At 38.1% G+C, this 25848-nt stretch overlaps 1 protein-coding gene across 1 annotated transcript in view; it reads left to right on the forward strand.

The window, feature by feature from the left end:
• Positions 1-25049, forward strand: part of LOC148864009 (branched-chain amino acid aminotransferase 2, chloroplastic-like) — a 58688-nt gene extending 33639 nt beyond the window's left edge. The window contains exons 8-10 of the mRNA XM_088980947.1: positions 2491-2586; positions 22683-22795; positions 24485-25049. Coding sequence (XP_088837073.1) covers positions 2491-2586; positions 22683-22795; positions 24485-24602 — 327 coding nt within the window. The 3' untranslated portion in view covers positions 24603-25049. The remainder of the gene's footprint in view (positions 1-2490; positions 2587-22682; positions 22796-24484) is intronic.
• Positions 25050-25848: the final 799 nt, after the last annotated feature.

Consider the following 25848-nt stretch of genomic DNA (forward strand, 5'->3'; position numbering starts at 1 on the left):
AAGTGTGCAAGAGTAGCAATGTTATGTTGTGAAGTGGCCTAAAGGAACCTCTCATACTCATCTTGTCGTACACTCATTATCTCCTTCCCGGAAGCAGATGTAGATGTGGAAGGTGTTTGATTTGTCTGTTGGTTATCACTCACATCACCACCACCAGCAACTACATGATTAGCCCATGTAGAGGGTCGGCCATGTAGATCATAACAAAAATTAATCGTATGTCCGTCTTTGCCACAATATGTACACTTTCTAATAGTGTGCCCTCTTCCTCTACCACGGCCTCCCCTTGAGTCACGACCCCCACCACTTCCACCACCACGACCAAACATGGGACTACCACGGCCTTCTCCTCGAAATGTATGTCCTCCCCCTCTATTGCCACATCCACCTCCTCTTGCTACAACAAACACTGATCTGTCAGACGTTGTGGTACTCTCTGTGGGTCCCAAGGAAATCCTACGAAGCCGAGGAATGACCTCCTCAAGTGTAGAAAGAGCAGAATCTCCCAATATTTTTGCTCTAACTAGTTCGTATTCTGATTTCAGCCCCACTAAGAACCTGGTTACCTCAAGTTTCTCCCTTTGCTGTTGCTGAATTTTAACATCTGAAGTTAGGGGATGATAGACACTGAGTTCATTTATGAGGTTCCTCATACTTGCATAATACTCTTCAAGGGTTTGATTTCCTTGCTGCAAATTAAAATACTCGTGATAGAGCTGATAAACTCTCATAGTATTATCCTGTCTTGAATAGAGCTTTTTGGCATGTTCCCATATTTCCTTGGCTGTATCTAAGAACATAAAGTTTACACTTATCTTGGGTTTCATACTGTGATCCATAGCCATGTCATGATTTGGGCATTCTCTTGTTCCCAATCAGCAAACCTTGGGGAGTCAACCGATGGTTTATCCTCCACATGTTCCACCTTCCTCTTGGCCTTGAGAAAAACCTCCAGCAACTTGGCCCATGGCACATAATTTTCACCATTAAGTTTAACTGATATTATTTGCACACCTAAATAGTCTAAGGGGACCACCACATTAGATTTCTGATCACCACCACCATCTCCGGTTGCTGCCATTATGTTCTCAATACACTAGATTTCTCCTAGTTCTGAATTATCAACCAACAAAAAGGATTTCTGCTATTCAATCAACACTGCTGCAATTTGCACATCACCTTATGGCACTTTCTCCACCAGCCACCATAAAAAAAAAAAAAAAAAAAAAAAAAAAAAAAAAAAAAACTGATTTCTCACATCACTACTGTTAACCACATTATTTCTCACATCACCATTCAAACACAAATAAAGAAAAAACCCCTCTTGAAACTGCTCAGTAGAGGGTCCGTAACACAACAAACACCATCATACAACCACTAGGGCTGTCACTCATGGGGACAGCAATCTGAGAGCTACTCACCTAGGGCTGCCGCACCTTCCTAAAACCTGTAATGGGATTGAGGCAGTCCTGGATCACCAAAAAAAGGTTGCTGCAGCATTCTACTGGGTGTGCCGCAGCCTTCTACCTGTGTAACTGAGATCGCACCTCAGAGAAAAGGAGGAAAGAAGAGAAGAGATCGCAGGTCCACGAACTTGAGATCACAGCCAAAAGAGATCGCATCTCTTTTATTTAGTGCTCTGATACCATGTTTTAGTGGTTCAGATAAGTCATGTTCAAAGAGAGAGAAAGAGAAAGAAGAAAAAGAAGTAGGAAGAAAGCTGTCGAACTAGAGAGTCTGAATATTAAAATAAGGGTACAAAGTCAAATATACCCCTACTTTAAGTATGGGACAAGAAAAATAAAAAACAAAACAGAATTGCCACATCACTACACTACTTAAACTATAATGAAAAGACTAAATTACCCTTACTCGACCAACTCTAACAAGAACAAAACCACATGTGCAATGTATTCTAGTCCAAAAGGAGGAGATTTGGTAAGGGCAGAAATTTTGGCAGTAGTATCTGGGGTGAGAAAGCTGAAGTAATGGCAGTTTTGGGATTGATGATTCAACATGATTAGAAGGTGGTAATTGGTTAATGAAGGTAAAGAATGTGGTGTGGAGCTTCATAAATGAATTAAGATGGTTCAAATGGTTTTCAAAAGACATGCAGATACAAATTAGGCAGGTATGGGGGTCTGCAAACTGTTTGGCTGATTGTCTGGCTAAACAAGGGGTCAATAGACAGCAAGTGATTATGAATGAATTCACAACCTCGCGTCGTAACAGTTTTAATTATTTAACGAATGAATTCCTTTTTTATTGTTATTGATAAAAAAATCCCTTTCTTTTTATGTGTTGATATGTACTGCCCTAAAACAGCATTTTTAATATGATCACTGGGCTGAGGTTCTCCAAATAAATAAATAAACAATAAAATAAAAGTACATGTTTCTGGAGTAAGGTCCTTAATCAAACATTGAAATGCTTATTATGAACATTGCTGCATCTATTGCTGATTTCTTTTCATTGCTTGTACTTTCCCAGGGTACAACTATTTCTACTCCAGCAATTAAGGGAACCATTCTGCCTGGCATTACCCGAAAAAGCATAATTGATGTTGCTCATAGTCTAGGGTTCCAGGTATTTATTTTGTAGCCATAGTATTATTCTCTGTGGTTGAACTATAGTCCTAGGTGTTCTACCAAATCATGGTATTTTTTTTATTTCATTCAGTGATTTTGCAAAAATGATGGGATGTAGGCCTTTAATGCTGCTTGTTGTTTGGCTTATGTTTTAATTCCCCTTGAAACTGAATATATACTCTTGAAGACAAATTCAAGTATGTACTATCCTTTGATATCTTTCGAAAGCAACTTTCTTATTATCATTTACATCCAATGGGATTTGATCAAGAACAGTACTTGTACCAGCTGGATCGAATCCTTTGTCTTCAAAATTTTATACAAAAAGGTTGAATTAATTCAAAAACTTTGGAAGTTGTTAGAATGCTCGAGTCAGGGGTATTTTGGTCATTCTAGATTATCTGCTTGAGAGTGAAAGGTCTATTGTATCTGAGCTTAAGTTATGTGTCCCATCTTCTATGAGAGACAAAATGGTTTTTCCTGTAACTCTATGTTTTTTGAATAAATACAAGTGGGTCAGCTAGGGAAGAGTGATTTTGACTCTCTTCTAGTCTGGCCGAACTTTTCTTTCTTCTTCTTCTTCTTCTTTCTCTTTTCCTTCTTCTTCTCTACTTCAACCTAGAATCTGCTAGGGTTTACTAACATGGTATCAGAGCTGTAAGGTCGTATCCTCATTTCTTTCTTGCTGCTGTTCTCTTTCTGGGATCGCCGCCAACTTTCACAGTCATCTTCTTCCTTTTCGACTGATCTGAGTGGAGGTTCGATAAGGGGCTGAAAAGGAGCTGTCGTTTTGTGGGCCCAGAGGTGAGGATGCCTTCAGTCGTTGCTGTGGTGGTCGTTGGAGTGGTATACTAAACCCTCTATTCAGTATCGAAGAGGGCTGAATGTGGACAGGTATGAACACTACTGTTGTTTGTCCAAGTAAGGAACTGTGAATGTTTCCTTTTGTTTCAAAAGTTGGTTGTGGTGGTGCTCAGTTTGACTGATATGCATCTCAGTCGTGTTCCTCTGCATTTCTCTTCGTATGTATGTTGAAAGAAGAGTTGTCGACTGCTGAATTTCACAACAGCAGTAGATTGGTGGTGGTTGTGTCGTGGTGATTGGTGTATCTATGTTTCAAAATATTTAAAAGTGATCTCCTATACCTTGTGTGTAATCAGTTCTGCAGTGTGCAGCCCAAGTGTTTGACGTGAGGACTGAGTGATTTCAGTCTTAGTGTGTTGATGGTGAATGGTTTTGCAGTGTGCAGCCCAGGTGTTTGATGTGAAGACTGAGTGATTTCAGCCTTAGTGTGTGGAGTGTAATGTGTATTTAAAGAAGCTGGAATTGGTGGTGTTATAAGTGAGATAAGTCTTGTGAAAGAGTGTGAGGTTGTGTTGTATATTTGAAGGTGAAATAATTAAAATGGCTTCATTTGAAAATGGGGATGATAACAAAACAGGTGTCATGCTTTCTCCAGACTATCTAAGTGTTCAAATGACATCCATCAAGTTGAATGGTGAGAATTATGTACCATGGGCAAAATCTATAGAGGTGTTTTTGAAGGCCAAGAGGAAGGTAAAACATGTAAGAGAGGAGAAACCTCCCTCTGATTCCCCTAGGTTCAGTGACTGGGAACAAGTAGATGCACATATAATGGCATGGCTCTGGAACAGCATGGAACCAAAGATTAGTGTGAACTTCATGTTCCTAGATACAGCTAAGGAAATCTGGGATCATGCTAAGAAGTTATACTCTGGACAAGACAATACAACTAGGGTGTATCAGTTGTATCAAGAGTATTTCAATTTGAAGCAAGGGAGTCAAAGCTTAGAAGAGTACTATGCAAGTTTGAGGAACATTCGTAATGAGCTTAATGTGTATCATCCTCTAACACCAAATGTTCAGATCCAACAACAGCAACATGAGCAGCTTGATGTGACAAGGTTTCTTGTGGGGTTGAAGGCTGAGTATGAGCCTGTTAGAGCACAAATATTGGGAGGATCCGCTCTTCCCTCACTTGAAGAAGTCTTTGCTCGTCTTAAGAGGACATCTATTGAGTTGGGAGAACATTCTTCTCTCTCTGACAGATTTGGTTTGGTAGTGACTAAAGGGGGTGGTCGTGGAAATAGAAGTGGTGGTGTCAGGAGTGGACTCCCAAGCAACCGTGGTGGTCACATGTTTAGCAAGGCTAGTGGCCGGACTGGAGGCCGAGACTCAGGGGGAAGTCCGGGAAGAGGAAGGAGTAATACTCAGAGAAAGTGTACACATTGTGGTTTAGAGGGGCACACAGTTAATTTCTGCTATGATTTGCGTGGTGCACCCAACACTTGGGCTAACCATGCTAGGACTAAGGGTAGTGACACAATTACTGAAAGTCGGCAAACTAACCCAATCCTCTCTACATCTACTTGTGCTTCTGAGAAGGAAATAGTGAGTGTACCATGTGAAGTATATGAGCAATTCATTCAAACATCTCAGCAGAACACCGCTACACTTGCCCATTCAGGTATGGCTTGCTTAGCTTCCAAAGACTCACATTGGATTATTGACTCTGGGGCCTCGGACCATATGTCTGGGACTCATGATGTATTTTCTTCCCTTTCCCACTCCTCCACACCTCAAACAGTTATACTTGCTAATGGTTCTACATCTCCTATCTGTGGTGTTGGTGATGTTAATCTCTCCTCCTTGCCTTTATCCTCTATTTTATATGTCCCTAAGTTTCCTTTTAACCTTATGTCTGTCAGTAGATTAACCAAGTCTCTTAATTGTTCTGTAACCTTCTACCCTTCTTCTTGTGTGTTTCAGGATCTCAAGACGGGGAGGAAGATTGGTGGAGGGCATGAAGCAGGTGGATTATATTGCCTTGATGGTGGTGGTCCTCCAGTAGCTTTTCAGTCATCTCTTACTCCTCTTCAATGGCACTGCAGACTTGGTCATCCTTCTCTCAAGGCCTTGAAGTTATTGGTTCCTTCCTTGAGTCATCTTTCATCATTAAATTGTGAGTCATGTCAATTGGGTAAACATCATAGAGTCTCATTTAGTCCAAGAGTTGATAGTCGTCTCTCAAGTCCTTTCTCTTTAGTTCATTCCGATGTATGGGGTCCAATTAAAGTGGTGTCATACAATGGGTATAAGTATTTTGTAATCTTTGTTGATGACTTTTCAAGAATGACATGGATTTACCTTATGAAAGATCGTAGTGAGTTGTTCCCTATTTTTCAAAAGTTTTATGCTGAAATACGCACTCAATTTGGTGTTCATATTAAAATTCTTCGCTCCGATAATGCCAAAGAATACAACTCCTCACCATTTCAGCAATACCTAGAACATCATGGGATCATTCATCAAACTTCTTGTGCCTACAACAGAAAGGTGTAGCTGAACGAAAAAATTGACATCTTCTTGAAACTGCTCGATCCTTGATGATTAATATGAATGTCCCAAAACATTTTTGGAGTGATGTTGTTCTCACATCCTGTTTTCTGATCAATCGGATGCCCATGTCAATCCTTGGAAGTCAATCCCCTTTCTCTGTGTTGTTTCCCACGTTATCTCCATTTCCTCTTACCCCAAGAATCTTTGGTTGTGTTTGTTTTGTTCAACACTTGGGGCCTGGGTTAGACAAGTTGGATGCTCGAGCTACTAAGTCTACCTTTCTTGGCTACTCAAGGACTCAGAAAGGTTTTAAGTGTTATAACCCAAAATCCTATAAATCGTTTGTGTGCTCTGATGTCACCTTCTTTGAGTTAGTTCCGTTCTTCTCAGATGTTGGGGTCTCTTCCTCTCCCTCTGTGGTTCCCCTTCTTGTACCTATTGTGGACATCCTTCCAGTCGCTCCTGTTTCTACTGTAGATGCACATCCTATGCCTATTACTACTGAGAAGCCGCCAATCACTCAAGTGTATACCCGCAGAAGTGCATCGAGCCCTCCTCCACTTTAGCCTCTGTCGACAGATCCTGCTACTGCTCCTTCTCCTTCAAATCCTGATCTTCCTATTGCTCTGCGAAAAGGTAAACGTACTTGTACTTCTCACCCCATTTCACACTATGTTTCTACTGCTCACCTTTCTGCTTCTCATTGCAAATTTATATCATTACTCTCATTTGTTCCCATTCCCAAGACTGTCCAAGAAGCTCTTGCCTCCCTAGGGTGGCGGCAAGCCATGGAAGAAGAACTCTCTGCTCTACAACATAATCACACATGGGAACTCACCGCTCTTCCTTCCGGTAAGCACACAGTTGGGAGTAAATGGGTCTACACAATGAAGTTTCTTCGTAATGGCAGTGTGGAGCGATTGAAAGCGAGGTTGGTGGCCAAGGGTTATTCTCAGATGTATGGTGTGGACTATATGAAGACATTTTCTCCTGTGGCTAAGATTGGTTCAGTTTGGGTGCTGATTTCATTAGCTGCTATGTATGATTGGCCTCTTGTACAACTTGGCATCTAAAATGCCTTCCTGCATGGTGATCTAGTTGAGGAGGTGTATATGGAGCAACCACCAGGGTTTGTTGCACAGGGGGAGTCTGGCAAAGTGTGTAGGCTCAAAAAGGCAATTTATGGACTGAAACAATCTCCACGTGCTTGGTTTGGCAGGTTCACTGAAGTGATGAAAACCTTTGGGATGAAACAATGTCAGGTTGATCATTCTGTGTTCAGCTATAACTCAAAGGATGGGAAAATCTTGCTAGTCGTGTACGTGGATGATATTGTCATAACTGGGAGTGATAGCAATGGAATCAACAGGTTGAAGAAATTCTTATAGGATCACTTCAATACGAAAGATCTGGGGAAGCTGAAATATTTCCTAGGAATAGAGATTGTTAGGTGCTAAACCAGCAGAGACTCCTATGGAACTCAATGCCAAGCTGAGTGTTGATGCGGGTGAAGAGTTTGATGATCCTGGAAGATACAGAAGGTTGGTGGGCAAATTGAACTACCTGACCATTACTCGACTAGATATATCATTTGTTGTGAGTGTGGTGAGCCATTTTATGCAACATCCTCGGGTTCCTCACTGGGAAGCTGTTCTGAGAATTGTTAGTACCTAAAACGTGCTCCAGTTCGTGGTTTGTTATACCAAAGTAGAGGAACTCTTGAGATAGTAGGGTACACAGATGCTGACTGGGCTGGTTATATATCAGATAGGAGATCAACTACAGGGTATTGTACCTTCCTCGGTGGCAATCTTGTAAATTGGAAGAGCAAGAAACAAATAGTGGTGGCAAGAAGTAGTGCAGAAGCAGAGTACAAGGCTATGGCCCATACCACATGTGAGCTAGTATGGCTGAAGAACTTGCTTCAAGAGATGGGATTCTCAATTGACAAACCCATGAAACTATACTGTGATAACCAAGCTGTTGTTCACATCTCTTCCAATCCCGTCTTTCATGAGAGAACTAAGCATATTGAGGTTGATTGTCACTTTGTAAGAGATAAAGTGATAAGTGGGGTGATAACCACATCTCATGTGAGCTTAGAAAATCAGTGGGCAGATCTTCTCACAAAGGGATTGTCTCGGGGAAGAATATATTACATTTGTAGCTGGGACTATATGATATATACTCTCCAGTTTGAGGGGGAGTGTTAGAATGCTCAAGTCAGGGGTATTTTGGTCATTTTGGATTATCTACTTGAGAGTGAAAGGTCTATTGTATCTGAGTTTAAGTTATGTGCCCCATCTTCTATGAGTGACAAAATGGTCTTTCCTGTAACTATGTTTTTTGAATAAATACAAGTGGGTCAGCTAGGGAAGAGTGATTTTGACTCTCTTCTAGTCTAGCCGAACCTTTCTTTCTTCTTCTTTCTCTTTTCCTTCTTCTTCTCTACTTCAACCTAGAATCTGCTAGGGTTTACTAACAGAAGTATTTTGGATCAGTGGTTCTTTCCTCCTTCCTGGTTCTCCAGAACAAATGTAATACTTTAAGTGGGTAGGATCCTTAGGTCAGGTCCATTTCATATCTTCAATCTCCAAAATGCAATGCAACAGTTAACAGATAGCATCCTAGCCCTTATTGTGCTACATGCAAAGACAGAAGTAGCAGCCTTCTTCTGTTCTCATATCCTAACAAATATTTCTCTTTGGATATTTTTGTAGTATAGATTTGAAAGTAGTGGTTGTGTATTCCTTTTCTTTTTTCCTTAAGTAACCAAGTTCATTGTGCTTAAATTCAGTTTTATTTTTCCCCACATAGGGATTTCATTTATATTTCTACATGTAGTTATTTAATTCAGCTATAAAGGAGGTATCCATATAACTTAGTTGGCTAATGACTGTAATCAGTCCAATTCTTGATGTGAATTTAATGAGAAAAAATAACAGAAAAGAAGAAGAGAATACAGTTGACGCTCCACTCAACTATTTATAGTAACATCATAAAAAAGGCAACAATTACACTAATGCCCCTACTGCTTACATAAGCAAATAACTAACATCACTAACAGCAACCTAACAGAAAATATGAAACAACAAACAAGTAGCAACAGCAGTGGGGACCACAATAAATAACTGACATCAATATAACAACACACATTATTGCTCTACATCTCTGCACTCCCCCTCAAGTTGGGAATAGATATTTGTCATTACCAACTTGCATAAATCTATTTCCAACTTGGTCCTTGTAACTGCCTTGGTGAAGAGTGATGTTGCATATCAGAGGCAATATATGGAAGAACACTTCTTGAGAGGTAACTCTCTCTCTCTCTCTCTCTCTCTCTCTCTCTCTGATAAAGTGTTGATCCACCTCAATATGTTCAGTTATGTCATATTGTGCCGAATTATGGGCAATGTTAATTGCAACTTGATTATCACAATACAACATCAAGGGCTTCTCATAAGCAATTCCCAATTCCTCCAAGAGACAAGGTTACAACATTTTGTTTCTTACTCCTCCAAGAGACAAGGTTTCCTCCTACAAAAGCACAATACCTAAAAGTAGATCTCTTGTCATCAATACACTCAGCCCAATCAGCATTTGTTGTAAACTTCTATTTTCAAGTCACCATTATTTCTGAAGGGTATGCCTCTACCTGGACACCTCTTCAGGTAAGCAAGAATCTTCTCAATTGCAAGAAGGTGAGTGGTTCTAGGGGAATGCATATACTGGCCAACTACAATGACTGCATAAGAAATGTCTAGTCATGTGAGGCAAAGATAAAGAAGTTTTCCAACCAACTGTTGAAACATAACCTTGTCTTCAAGGAGCTCTCCACCTTCGGCCCTTATCTTGTGGTTTTGTTCAATGGGTGTATTCGTAGGTTTAACACCTAGCTTCCCAATTTCTTCCGAAAGATTAAGAACATATTTCCTTTGGGAGACAAAAATCCCATGTTTGGACCAAGCTACTTCAATACCCAAGAAATAACATAGTTCTCCCAAGTCTTTGACTTCAAATTCTTAGTGAAGCAGTTGCTTAAGAGAGTCAATCTCACGGGTACCACTCCTTATCACCACAATATCATCTACATATACAACAAGTAGAGTCAAAGAGGAGTTTATTTTCTTAATGAAAAGAGTGTGATCTGATTGGGCTTCGACATAGCCAAATTTTCCAAGAGCCAATCTAAATTTATCAAACCAGGCTATTGGAGATTGTTTCAATCCATATAAGGCTTTATACAACCGACAAACTTTCTTCCTTGCTTTTGTACTGTAGAACCCAAGAGGTAACTCAATGTACACCTCTTCTTGCAAATCACCATTGAAGAAGGCATTTTTAACATCCATTTGGAACAATGGCCACGAGAAATTTTTTGCAATAGACAATAAGACTTTGATAGTGTTCATCTTGGCTACCGGTGCAAAATTCTCCCAATGGTCTATGTCATAAGTCTTGTAAACCCCTTTGCAACTAATCTGTCCTTATACCTCTCAACAGAGCCATTAGCATTATGTTTCATTGTAAACACCCATCTACACCCAACCGGTTTCTTCCCTTTTGGTTGATTAACTAACTCCCATGTTTGTTTTTGAGAAGGGCATCCATTTCTACCTTCATGGAATCCTTCCACTCAAGTATTGACAAGGCCCCTTGCACTATCCTGGGAATGGAAATAGTAGAAATAGATGCCAAAAAGAATTTATAGGATGGAGACAAATGATCATAAGTCAAAATTTGAGAAATAAAATGTGTTATAGATGAAGTTAATGGTGCTTCCCTTTGCGGACTGCAATTGGAAGATCAAGATCATCCAAAGGAGAAGGCTCAATAATGGAAGGCATCTCATTAAGCTTAGTAATGGGAGCATAGCTGTCAAGGCAACTAGGCGAGGCTAGGCAACCATGGGGCGCCCAGGCGTCTAGGTGCTTAGGCTCCTAGGCAATGGAATCTATAAATATGTTAATCTATAGATTTCTATACTTTGACCTAAACTATTTTATAAGTTTAGGAACTAGGAAGGGAGTTGGTTCGGTTGTTAAAAATAATAAGTGCAGGAAGCCAGTAACTAGGAAGGAAGGAGGAAGAAGAAGAAGAAGAAGAAGAAGAAGAAGAAGAAGAAGAATGGGGTGGAGCCCCTGTTTTCTGAGTTGTTGTAACTGCTCAAAAAAATGGGGTGGAGCCCCTGTTTTCTTAGCCTCACTGCTGTAGAAAAATATACATACCTGATATCTGTAGCCCCTGTTTTTTTCGAAGAAGAAGAAGAAGAAGAAGGGAAGAGAATAGGATCTGGACTGGAAGAAGGACGAGGTGTATAGGGGCGGAGCCCCTGTTTTTCAAAAAAAAAAAAGCACTGAAGCTGGATTTAGGCACCTGCCTAAGTCTCTGGGTGTCGCCTAGTATACCAAACTACGGGCGTTTGGGCGAGGCGAAACTGGAAAACCGCCTAGTTGCCTAGGCGCCCGCCTAGGTGTCACCTCGACAACTGTGAATGGGAGGTATCTCATCTGTAGTGGCATGTAAAGGAACTGTGGTACATGGATCTAGAGCCGCAGAGGAAACTGGAGTTGGCCTGGACTGCTGAGGACCGAAATCAACTTGTTTCCACCGCTTGTGAAACACCCTCAAATCCCTACACTTTTGACAACACTCGTCACTACACTCCCCTTTAGTGATTGGGACGGATAATGGAATGTTTTATGTAGGTGAACCCATCTCACTACTCTTCCCCTGAGAAGAAACTCTATGATAATAGGAAACATCCTCAAAGAATGTGACATCTATAGAAATGAACCGTTTCTCAGAAATAGGTTCAAAACAACAATATCCTTTTTGATTTTGTGCATACCCAAGAAAAATACATTTGGAAGCTTTAGGATCAAACTTGGAACGATGAGGCTCAAGAATATAACAAAACAAGCACATCCAAAAGTTTTAAGGGGAATAGTGAGCATGTCCTTATTGAGATATAAAAGGTTGAATGGAATTTTCATATCTAGGACCGATGAAGGAACCCGGTTGATGAGATACATAGCTGTATGGATAGCATCCCCCCAAAAATGTATAGGAGAACTAAAGTTTAGCATAATGCTTATAGCTACCTCCAATATATGCATGTTCTTCCTCTCAGCAACTCCATTTTGTTGAGGTGTACAGGGACAAGTGCTCTGATGAATAACCCCATGGTCAAGGAAATATGAGGCCAAAGGTTTTGCAAAATACTCTTTGGCATTATCTGATCTAAAAATTTTGATTTTGACTCCAAACTAGGTCAGAACCATTTGATGGAAATTCCAAGTCAAGGTAAGGACCTCATCTCAATAGTGCATAAGATAAACCCATGAGAAATGAGTATAGTCATCAACAAACAACAGAAAGTATCTGTATCCCCCCATAGTAGTGATATGATATGGTCTCCAAACATCAGTATGCACAATTTCAAAAGGAATAGTACTTCTTTTATTCCTTTTAAACTAACTCAAACAAATTGGGAAACAAACTCCTTAAAGACTTAAAGACAAATGACCTAACCGATTATGCCAAAGCATAATCTGACTCACAGACTAAGAAACAAGAGACCTTCCAACTTCTTTATCTTCCTCATGTAGATACCCTTCAATTAGGTAGATTTCATTTGTCTGATGGCCGATCCCAATCACCTTTCTTGTCTCCAGATCCTGAAAAACACACCGATTAGGGAAAAAAGTCACTAAACAGTTTTGATTTTTAGTGATGCTACTAACTGACAACATATTAGTACTAAGTTTAGGAACGGAACATGCAAAACTGAGGACAAGGAGATGGCATCAAACAGTCTAATGTCTTTCTTCCCAAAGATGGGAACAAGGGATCCATTAGCAATGGATACTCTATCTCTACCAGAGGATAAACAAGAAGTGGTAAATAAAGAAGATCAACTTATCATATGGTTAGATGCACATGAATCTATGACCCAACAAGGTCCGTTGTTACCTGGGCCTAAAACATGATATGTTGATGCTCTTGTACCCGAATGAGCAAATGCTGAAGTAAGAGTAGAAGATGTAATAGTGGCTGAGATGAGGGGGCTGAAGTGCCAATTTCACTATCCAATTGAGTCAGGGCAGCTAGGACAACAACTAAAGTGTCTAGCGATGTGGCTCTTGTGCTGGCTAAGAATGCACCATCAGTAGTGATAGTCATGTTGGCACTCCCCTTTTTGTTTTTGACCTTTGCTAGAATTAGATGTGGATATAACTTCCAACAAGTGTCACCGGTGTGCTTCGACTTCTTACAATGGCCACAAACTAACTCGCTCTTATCCTCCTTCTTTATGCCCCTTTCCTTGTATGCTTTGGCTTTTTGTTTCACTACTACTAGAGCTGATTCCATAGGCTGAAACCGTAACATAACCTTTCTCCTACTTTCTTCACTGTGCACTAGAGAATATGTTACATAGTGTATGCCCTTAGCTTCATTCAGCATGATGTACATTATGACATTTATTGTAAATGAATAAAGTACATATTTGATTCATGTTGTTATGGTGTGTTTCTATGTAATACCCTTAAACTGGACACATATGAGACTCGTGTTAGTTTAGAATCTTCACAGCCGTTGGATAGATCTGCGGAGATTTATCCTCCCAAGGCTAACACTGGTGTGCCGCCAAGTTGGTTGGGGTGCTTGTCGCAACTGCCAGTATTGCCCTGGACCTTGGAGATAGATGGGCAAAACCGGAATGTTACACCTGACCCCTAGACTCGATTATGGTACTGCACTAGGTGTCGGATCAGGCCGTCTTTGATATGCCAATTAGTGAGATCCTTAGAGGGGATCAAAACTTGGGTGTGTTGGGACAGTCCGAGAGTTCACCTAAGTGGGTGTTCATAGTGACAGGATCAGCCCCTTTATTGGACAAAGTGAATGATCGGGGATGCACTCTCTCTGATGGAAACCTAAACTGCCGGCAGTTGATTTCAACCGTTGAAATTTGTTTTGAAAAATATATTTATATAGAGATATACATATATATATTATGGTTTCAAAATGTTTGCAAAAGGTTTTAATTCTCAGGATCCATGTGAGTAGAGAGTGTAGCACTGCACCTTGCAGCCGAGGGAGAGGTCCTCTCTTGTCGGGCAGTGTTTGATCATTATGGGCTAAGAGGTTAAGTGTAAGACCATTGAGGATTATACCTAATGGACTAATCTTGCATCTGCCCACAGTCCTTGGGCCTTCATAAGATGGTTGGACCCAAGGACCATTTAGTGTAAATGTTGGGCCCATTAAGAGCCCATAGTGATGGACTCAAGGGTTCACTGCATTCAACAGTGAATTCAGTCAGGCCTTGTAACAGAGGTTAGGCTGAACCCATGTGGTTGATGTGTAGATCAATGATAGGATCCCACACCATACAAAGAGAGCCAAGCTAGTCAGCATTAAAGTGGAAGTGAGCCTGAAAGCTTAATGGGCCTAAAATCCCATTCCGAACTGGGTTAATTAGATTAATTAAATAGGGGCGGATCTGAGATTTGGATCAGCAGATAAGATAAGGGATTATCCTTATCCACTTAAAGAGTCCAGATCCAAATAAAGATTTGGATCAAAGGAACTCCTAATTTGATTAGGAAGGTTGATCTTTATCTGCAGATAAGATAAGGGATTATCCTTATCACTTAAAGAGTCCAGATCCAAATAAAGATTTGGATCAAAGGAACTCCTAATTTGATTAGGAAGGTTGATCTTTATCTGCAGATAAGATAAGGGATTATCCTTATCACTTAAAGAGTCCAAATCCAAATAAAAGATTTGGATTAGGAAACTCCTAATGGGATTAGGAAATTTTCTCTTTAAGGCTATAAATAAGAGAGCAGGGCGAACCTCCAAAGACACATTCGTTGAATACAAAGGGAAGACAAAACAATTAGACTTTTCTTGCCTTCTGCTCTATTTCTTCCTACTCTTGCCGCCCCACCCTATTTGATCTCCAGTTCTTGGATTGGATCAAGATTGGATCTCGATATTGTTTCTTGCCAAAAGAAACAATCTAGAAGATGTGCTCACTGTCCTATTCAATTCTTGTTGAAGAATCACTTGTTCTTGGTGAAGAACTACCTGCTGATCCTGCCTCACCCTAAATTGTGTCATCTTCAGTGGAGGGAGGATTTGGTACCGTCTTTGAGTGTGAACACCTACGTTGGGAGGAGCATTCTTGCGTGGATTCCTTATCAGGTATATCCCTCCCTTATTTTGGTTTCAGATTTGGTCTGGTTTGGTTACAAGAACAAACCTTGAAAATGCAGTTTTTTAAATTGGGAATAAGATTCCCAGGTGGGAGTAAATAAATTTTTGAAATTTCGCCCAACCTTCCTGCAGGGTTCGGCCATCCATATGATGGATCTCCCATCCCCTCAAAATAGGCCTGAGATAAGGTAACACTCTTTCTATAGGTTTTTTAATCTTTCTAACTTTCCCACTCAATGGTTTCTAAGTGATCAATTTTATGCAATAAAGATTTCAAAGTGGAGAAGCAAACTAAGATTGGCTTCTCCCCTTGCTTATGATTATTTACTAAACATTTTAGTTCATAGGCCCTAGCAACATTGAGTGGATGAGAGTAGGTCTCCTTCATCACTTCCCAAATCTCCTTAGCTGTTTTTGTCCACAAGTAATTTCGCTTAATATGAGGCGGCATAAAGTTACACAGCCAAGTCATGACCAAATAGTTCTCCTGAACCCATTTGGCATATGAGGGTCCTCCTTGGCTAGTTTCTTTGCATCCCCATTCACATAGCCTAACTTCCCTCGGCCCCCCAATTGCCATCATGGCTGACTGAGCCCATTCCAAGTAATTAGAACCATCAAATTTAATAGTTGTAATCTGAAAATTGTTTTATGCCATGTTTCCGCCCCCAAAAGACCTTCCCCTTGAGTCTTAAACTCAGTTCCTGCCATTTCTATAAGAGGTTTTTCAGAAGAAACCAGTTCTCTGCAAGACCCCCCCCCCCCGCCCCCAAAGAGACTTTTATGCTGGAACAAATCTGGTAATCACCCAGAAAAGGTTATGTTCCCTAGAAAAAACAGTTTGGAATGCTGAAACTAGTCTAGAAATCACTCAGAAAACAATTTGGAATGCTGAAACTGGTCTAGAAATCACCCAGAAAATTGTTAGCAGTCAGGTCTGGTCGTAGGGTTAAGAAAACAAAAATAAAAACACTCTAAGAAAACAAAAAACTCTCATCCGCTCCTTCCAAATAGGTCTGACACCCAGAAAAGGTTATGTTCTCTAGAAAAAACAGTTTGGAATGCTGAAACTAGTCTAGAAATCACTCAGAAAACAATTTGGAATACTGAAACTGGTCTAGAAATCACCCAGAAAATTGTTAACAGTCAGGTCTGGTCGTAGGGTTAAGAAAACAAAAATAAAAACTCTAAGAAAACAAAAATCTCTCATCCGCTCCTTCCAAATAGGTCTGATCTATCTCTGATTGGTATTGATCTCAAGGAAAAATAAAAACTTACCCAGAAAAACCTGTTCGCCACTTCCAATCCCAGTCTGAACCCTAATCTTGAACTTTCCTGTTCTTCTCTGATTCTTCCTGATTACCAGACACTCTCCAAGACTCTACAAATCCTTGGACAACTGCTAAACCCTTCCAGTAACCTCCAAGAATCAGCCGATGGATAGATCTTGCTAAATTTCCAACCCTAGGAAGTTCTCATGCAGTCGGCTGGGTCAGACACACATGAGAAACCCTAGATTGGCTCTGATACCAAGTTGGCTAATGAGGACTGTAACCAGTCCAATTCTTGATGTGAATTTAATGAGAAAAAGTAACAGAAAAGAAGAAGAAGTAACAGCAGGAGTGGGGACCACAATAAATAACTGATAGCAATATAACAGCACACATTATTGTTCTACATCTCTACAAATTTTACAAGTTTTCAGGTCTATTATTTTGTGTGATATATGGCTTGTTTGGTATTAGAAGCCAGATGGATATGACATTTGCAAAATGATTTGTTGGACAAGATTACCTGCTCTTGATGTCTGTGTATCATATTTAGCTGCCATGATGTGTATTTTGCTCTTGTATATTTCTTAGATGTTTTTATCTTGCTTATGGATGTATTTTGATCCTTGTTTATCACCTAGCTGATTAACCACACTAATAGTTTATACAAATCTGCCAACCAATCGTTGATACATCCCCTTGTCAAGCAGCATACAACCATCGTTGATACAGATCTTGTGATTAAGATCTATGGAAATATCAAGTAGTTTAACACAATTTGCTTGTCCCTTTCAACAAATCAAGAGTGTACTTCCCTTTGAGAAATGAAAATGCCCATTGATCTAGCAACTTTTATCCCCAAAAAGCACCTAAGTTCACGTCCTTGATCTTAAATTATATAGCCAAATACTATTTCTATTTGGAGATTTCTGCCATATTGCTCCATGTGATAACAATGTAACCCATGTAGACAAGCAGAATAGTTACTAAGATACCATCCCTCTTAATGAAGAGAGTTGGTCAACATGGGACCGAGCAAACCCGACCTTCTATATTGCTCCTTTGAATCTGTCAAATCAAGCATATTGAAACTATTTCAACTCATAAATAGACTTTCCTTCTTTCCTACATACTTTGCTTTCACTTCCAAGGACATTGTGAAGGAACTCATAGATGATAGGCTAGTATATTATTGAGGAACATGTAGAACAAACTCTAGAGAAATTTTATTACTTAATTGAACTTCATTGTATAGGAGTATGGGTCCATCATCTATAGCAATTTAATCTCTTCTCAAGGATAGACGATATGAAATGATACAAGACAACATACCTATCATGTGATAAGAGGTATTTGAGTTCTTCTATAATATATATGGATGCAGTGTGAAACTTTTTTTGGACTAAAATTATCCTCTATTTCTTGTTTGAGAAAGGGTATAAAAGTCATTTTATTATAGATTTAATGCTTGCTTTAATGGCTACTAAAACAGTCATATTTGTTTATTTAATCCATCTCTAATTGTAAGGATTGAAAATGTAATTTCAATTATTACTTGCCACTTCATTTAATCCCCTCTCATTAAGTCTTATCTTAAGGTATTAAATCCCATTTTCTCTTATTAAGTCCTATATTTTTAAGTTATTTTTCACTAATAAATGCTACTAATTAGATCTATGTCAATATTTTTATAGTATTAACCCATATATTTTAAAGCTGACCAAAAAACAAAATCATTCTTTATCCAAGTGGTGGCTAAGCAATTCAACCATCTGAATCAAATTGATTAGCCTATGAAGTCATGGTTAAGTAGTAAAATTTTTAAAATGGAAATAAATATAGAAAGTTGTAAAAATGTAGAAAACATTAGGTACATTTTTTATATTTTTATCAATCAAATTAAAAAAAAAAAGTGTAATAAACAAGAATTATTTTTACTGATAATGAAAATGAAATACACAATTTAGAACTGACAAAAAATGAAATATAAAAATTAATAATAAATAGTTCATCTTTTGGGTTAAATGTGTTAACCTTTAATGTCATAAATGAATAATAAAAATTAATAAAATATAAAAATACATAAATTTTGCAAAAAAAGCATTCAGGCACATGTATAATATCATATGTTTATCATATTAAACAAAAAGTAAGTGTGACATCAGAATTATTTTTACACAAAAATACAAAAAAAAAATTATAGAAAAAATTGGACACATCTATAATTCTATATTTACAATACTATTAAAAATATGAATAAGATTGTGGAACTTTCTTTTGACTAAAATCAAGGTTTTAAAAACCGACCTGGAAACAGAATCGCTTTTGGCTTTCGGCTTCCAGGTCTGTAGTTCAACCATCTAGTTTGAGTGGGTCAAACTGGTAAGATGTAAAATATAATCTAACTTTTTATTTTGACCATTAGATTTGGATTAGGTCAAAGTCCACCATATATATACATTATTATGAGAGGGGAGTGTGAAACTTCGAAAAGGAGGTGGCTAGTTAAAGTTGAGAAGTGAGAAAAATGAAAGAAGGAACCGCTGCCAGCAGCTATATCCATGTTCATAATCACCATCACTACAACACCGTTTTGGTGTTTTCCGTCTTCTTATATCTCTCTAAATCTCTCTTAGATCCCAAATCGTTTGCTTCATTGGTGTATCTCAGATTTTTAATATATGATCAGCATTTAATCTCTCATCTCTTGTATCAATTTTTTTATTTCTTCATTGTAGTTGCAATTATTTTTGCTGATGCAATTTAAAAAGAATCACAAAAATGAGAAAGCTCAAAACCAAAATGGAAAAACTAAAAACCCTAACTAAATTTGGCCATTGGGAATAACTGGACAAGATTATGAGATATGAAAGTTTATTTTTTCAATTTTTTATTTTCTAACTTCCATTTTAAAATAAATGAAAAATTTGGAATTAGTTAAAAAGCAACCTGAGAACCGTTAAGAGGTTGAACATTTTAACGATTAAACCATCTGGGTCAATGATTCTCTAACCATTTCAATAGTTTTTTTTTTTTTTGTAAAATAGCAGTTTGGGACCAAAATGGAACCAGTGACCTGATTGGTTCCCGGGACAAATGGTTTGATCGTCTAGTCTAGTCTGTATGTAAATTGAACTACTACTTTTCACCTCATTCAATTCCCTCTATTTAAATCTTACATTTTTTTAATAAATGAACAAAAGAAAAAAGATACACCAAAAAGATAAAACACTACAAAAAGAAGAGTTTAGCCAAGTAGGTAAGCCTGTCAAGATACTAGAAACTTCACAATTCAATATGATTATCACATATTTGGATGAGGTGTTTATGTAATCAGATTGGGATTTTGCAATCTGCATTTGATTAACAATAAAAAAATAAAAAATACATAAAGTTTATAGAAAATTTTGGATATATTATTACTATAATTATCATCATCTAGAATTGCCACGTGCAAAGCGCATGCACACTTACTAATAAGCCAAAAGGTGGGTAGAGAAGCATGATAGCTATGGGATTACTTGACGTAACAAAGGATATAGATGGACCACGAAGACCCAAGATCACTCATATTACTATTGATTTCTAGCTAAGTTTGTTAATTTCAGCATTGGAAACCATTTGCTCATTGCTAGAACCTTGAGGTGTGAGAGTCTCAAAAGTAGTAGCCATAAACATATTACTCTTCTTTATTCTCTTAAACCTTGATTTGATAATTTTAAGTTTGGTGCAATTTGCAAAACTTGTCTCTTGTGTGCTTTGGTTTCTTATAATAGTCACACACTATATCTTCCCCTTCTACCACCTAAATTCCTCCAAAACCACTGCTTTACTTAGGTTTAGTAGATATCATAGCGGAGTGCTTAGTCATATGAGTAGGCTGTAGGCACCAAAACAGCGTGGTGACTCTTCCCCTTGAACAAGGGAATATACAGTGGAGAACGAGAAACTCACAGCTTGTTACTTAATATATGTTGCCTCGTAAACTCCAAGCCTATCCAAAAACTCAGACTGAGTTTCTCCATATGCTTCTTGTACTACTCACCATATTCCAATGGATCCTTCTACTCTAGGGCCTTCCAAATTTCCAATGATCTATTTCTTCCTACAGGTATTATAGGGAAGAAAAGTACATAGCTGGAGTTTTCTCCCCCTATTTGATATTACTGATTTCTCCATGCAACTGGCATATAATGGCAGTCGCCCTATCCTAAATGTCCCTAGCAGTCAGCCATGATATAATTATCAGGTTCTGCTCCCATCTACGATAACTAGGATCATTGGTTTGGGTTTCTCCTCCATTCTTGTAATGTATTCTTTCTTTCCATGACCTAGAATGTACATCTTCGTGAACTAAGACCATTTAGGAAGTTGCTACCTTCAAATTTCACTACAGTAATTTGGATATTTGGGCTATCACTTGCCCTCAAATAATATCCAGCAGTCCCCTTCTTCAGTTCCTAACCACTTACCATTGGAGCCAACAAACTACGAACCTCAAAACAGAGTCCTGAACAGAAGCAACACTCCAAATATTAATCAAAGCAGATATAGATGTAAACAAGGTCAACCAAACATCACTAGCAGGTATAATTTATTCATCTCATACTGGCAATGAAGCAAACATATATCAGGCCCAGTGGTAAATATTTTGTAGCAAAAACATCATTACTTATCCAAAACAGATCCACATCAACAAGTTTTAGGTAGTTCACAAATATCAGTCCAACTTGAGTCAACTCATCAGTCAGTCAGTCACCCCAAAACACCTAAACATTGCAAAACCAATTCAACCTTTAGTTCTGTTTTTTTTTCCTGATTTTCTCAAAGAAAAAACCTTTAGAATGCCAACACAGCAACCATATAGTTTGATACTCGTATTGAAAACTGTATAGAATCATGTTTGGTTAGGAACTAGGGTTTTCATTATAGGGAGAGTAGAAGTTCAGGACTGTTATCAGTCTTGAACCCTAATGGATTTCAGAATTGAAGATAAGAAGAAAGGTAAGAGGAAAGAAGAGGAAGAGGGAGGAGAAGCTGTAGAACACAAGGGTTGAAAGAAGGAGCAGAAGCTTAATGTTCTGCCACCGCCACTTTAATTAATATTTATAGGTTATGCTCATTACATGGAAAGGACAGATCTGCCCTTAGTCTTTACATAACAAATAGAGCAAAAATAAGACTGAAATAAATAACAACTGAAACAATTAAATGACCAATAGCTAACCCTAGGCAGACTAGAACATCTTCTACCCTACGAACACAGTGGGACCGTAGATGTGGGGCCCACATCAGTGTTCTCTACAGGGAGGTTATGCAAACTGTATGTCCTGCTGACATCAGTAGCCCGAACATCCATGCAGCAATAAGTCCCTGATTGGAGAGTTGCTCTAATAGCAAGTAGTTGATTGAAGCAGTGTACGAGATTGTTTTGTCATGGAAAAGAGAAGAAAGAAGACTTTATCAAAAAAGGAAAAAAAAAAAGGAAAAAGAAAGAAAGAAAGAAAAAGAGAAGAAAGAAGAAAAAGGAGAAGAGATTGAAAGAAGAGCAAACAGTAATTGGTGTGTGTATTTTTCATTGAGATTTATACTAATACAGGTAAATTACATTTAACCCTATAAATCAAATAAGACATTGTCCTTAACATGGCAACTTTAACATCTCAACAGATTTCTATGCTCATTGGCATAGAAGTGGCTGACTAAGGACATTGAAGTTAGCTGTACATGGGTAAAGAGAAGTGCAAACTCATTGGCAGATCTGCAGATGGTTTAGCTAGGCAAAGGGTGAACAGAAACTCTATTTTGTGGCTGTTTTGTAATTGATTTACGGTTTGGGTGTACATTGATGTATTAGGGAGTTAAGATTTTTTAGCTCCTTAGCTATATAATTTCTCAATATTTAATAAATTCACTGTTATTGATAAAAAAAAATATTTCTATGCTCAAATTAAAGTGGAGTGTTAGAGAGATTTAAAGTAGAAATGGTTTAAACTAATTTCAGTTATTATTTGTTGCTTGTTTTCTATTATTGGTAGGCAAGAGTAGAATTGTAATTCTGTGTATTATCTATCAAAAAAAATTGTAATTCTGTGTATTTTTGAGATTCATATTAATAGTAGTGAAGGGGGTCAAAGACAACCCAAGATCTTCCTTTCTTCAAGTGTGTCCTCTTTCTCACATTTTCTCCTCTAATCTTTTATTTCCTTTCTTGACACTCGATGATAATATGCAGGTTGAGGAGCGCCTTGTATCAGTAGAAGAGTTGCTTGATGCTGATGAAGTTTTCTGTACAGGAACAGCAGTGGTTGTGTCGCCTGTAGGAAGCATAACTTACCTAGGTGAAAGGTAATTTCCTTCTATCTTTGTTTTTTTTTTTTCTTTTTCTTTTTTAAGATCTGATGGTCTACTAGTTAATTCTAACATGATTTAGAAATTTGTTTATTGGTGAACTGGCAGCCATTAGCTGAGTTTTTGAAACTTTATTGAAACTTAATATTCTAAATGAGGAAACTGTAGCAAAATAAATTTACTATTTTACTTCAAAAAGATAATAACTTCAATGCTACACAAGAAACTGAAAAAATCCTGGCTACTTTCTTTATTTTTCAGAAATGAGGCCCTTGTATTTAATTCTCCCTCTTGATGAAATTTCACCTATTATTGACCACAAAAGAATTAAAAAAAGTGGAAAACCTATGTTGATAGAGTCACCTAGCCTACACTGCTGGAACCCAAGGATGAACGTATCATGATTGTCTTTGAGTAATTCTCTGATGCCAATAGGTCTATTGGTTCCCAATGGGCATCCATCAACACAGAACTTAATTATTTCAGGCTTGGAGAATGAGAACAACTCCCACCCATACAGATGTCTTTTTGAAGAGATGCCTGCCTATGTTGAAATGCATTGAAATCCAATTAACAATGCCTTATTAGTTTTCTTGTCTTGGGAAAGGAGACCTTGGGTTCAGATTCCTTGAAAGGAAACCAGGAGATTGCATCTCCACAACTTATCCTTCCATCACAATAGAGTTAGATGCCACCTCCATTATTGGAATTTTCATTGGTGATACCCAGTAGACAACAAAAAGCTCCTTGAAATGGCATCAAATGGTGAGGCAACCATTCATTGAATGTATGGTGGTTTTACATTCCACATTGCTTCATAAATCGTGCATGAATGAGAAAGCCACTAATCATTTTGCCTTCCGCAAAGCAAGTCAAAATTGACCTTACTGTGGGCAACCTCCCATCAGAAGGCTTTAAATTGAGACGTGACAAGGGATTTTGAATTAACTTTGGAAGGGAAAAAAGTTCAGCATTTCATAGGAATTCATAGAGCCAGAAATAATGATTGGGTGGAAAAACTGCAAATGGAAGCCAAGGGATTTCAGCTTTCACACTCATGAGAGAAATTTACACCATCTTCAAGGAATCGGTGACAAGCAAGGAAGGCATGTTCTTTCACTAGACCAACTTGGAACCTGATAGGAAAAGAGAGGAAAGATACCTCTAATAGATTACTGAGGTCAAAAAAAGGTACACAAGTAGTTTTGCAGCATTCCCATACATTGGAGTATTAAACATACTTTAATGATTAACTGATTGCAGTCTCTGAAAGGGGAGTGTAGACCTACTTTCTAAGAAGACACAAATTCCTTATGGTTAATATATCTAAATCCGATCCCCTCCATTGATATGTGTATTGTCCTCTGATTGATGAGATTATATTTTTGTGTTCCATGGCTCCATATAGAAATTCCTTCTGATTATATTGATCCTTCTTAACTCCCATCAAGTCTTTAAAGATGGGCGTATAAAATCCGTAAGTTGGAGTTTGACATGATTCTTCTTCTAAGAGATCAATTTCAGGTGAGGATCTTAAGAAGAATCATGTGGAAGCAATAGGTGGGGATATCTAGCAAGATTCCCTTCTTGACATGAGTAGGAAATCTTTTCCTTATACGTGAGGACAAGATAGGATCTGAACCACTGATTGATAGTTTAATTGACACTTTTTTTTTGTTTTGTCAGGGTGTCCTATGGGAAGACTGGCGTTGGTGCTGTGTCACAGCAACTCTATTCTTCACTTACAAGTCTACAGATGGGGCTTTCAGAGGACAAGATGGGCTGGACTGTAGAGCTAATGTAGTCACAGTATTGCATTCTAACTTATGTGAAGTGTGTCACATAATCTCAAGCTATCTTTCATGGATGGTAAAGATTTTCCAGTTGTCCTTTCTCCTCCCATGTGTGAATATACCCTTGTTCCCAAAACAGTATTTCTGTTACTAAAACATGAATAAAATAGTGAATGTAAAGGACATGGATCCTCGGATTGATTCGTTATTCTCAGTTACATGTCTTTATACCTTAGTCAAATGAGCTGACAGCCACATACATGTAGGACATCGAACCGCTCTTCTCTAGTGGTTACCAATGTGGCTTAAGCTGTTGATATCGGTGTATTATTTTTTTTTTTTTAATACCTCCAAGGCAACAAAAAATGTTGCTTTGTTGTGACATTCCAAACACAGCCTAAGTTTGCTGTAGTAAGTTTGTTTTGCTAAGGATAGTCAGTGGAATTCAGTCCTTGTCCTATCTGATGCTAAGAATGTTACTGCTGCTTTGAAAGATCAATCAGTTCTTCCCTGGAAATATCATATTTGGATAGACAAAATTCAGACTATTAAGAGCTTTTTTGGTTTCTGATTCATGTAAATATACCTCTAGAACTTCTAATATGGCTGCCCATACTATAATTCCGAAAGCTATTTGATTTGGACTGTATTTGGTAGGGCAGTTCCCCATCTTGTATTGAACCGTTTGTTTCAGATTTTTGTTAATATAATTATTTGCCTATCACAATAAGTGTTCATCCACCATAAAACCAAGAAACCAGAAGTAGAAACTGAGGGGGTGTTTGACAATATGGTTGGTTTTGTTTTTGAAAACAAAAACTACTGTCACAGCAAAAAACAATATAATTTTGCTTACAAAAAACAAACCAATCATGTTGTGGTGGAACACACTGTAACCCTAAGCCGTAGAGAAAACTGCATGAGCACCACTGTCGGTGATAAAGAATAAGATAGTAAAAGAATTGAACCAAGAAAATGAGACAGCACCGTATGGCTTCTCCAAAGAATGATAAACATCATCATATACAATAATATCAACATATGAATACAGCATTTTCTTCCAAAAAACAGTAAAATACCGACATTAAGGCCTTATTTTTTTCGGTCTATTTTCAACCTCTGATGTTTTAAAAGCAAAACTTTTTCAGACTAACAAACTGTTCTTTATTTTTTGTCTCCAAAATGCCTTTCACACATTTTATTCATTATTTATTAGTAACAAACTCTTATTATGTTAAAATTTTGCAAATAATAATA

The sequence above is a fragment of the Nelumbo lutea genome, chromosome 3 (assembly GCF_056320005.1).
Source record: "Nelumbo lutea isolate HS-2025 chromosome 3, American lotus-T2T, whole genome shotgun sequence".
Taxonomy (NCBI): domain Eukaryota; kingdom Viridiplantae; phylum Streptophyta; class Magnoliopsida; order Proteales; family Nelumbonaceae; genus Nelumbo; species Nelumbo lutea.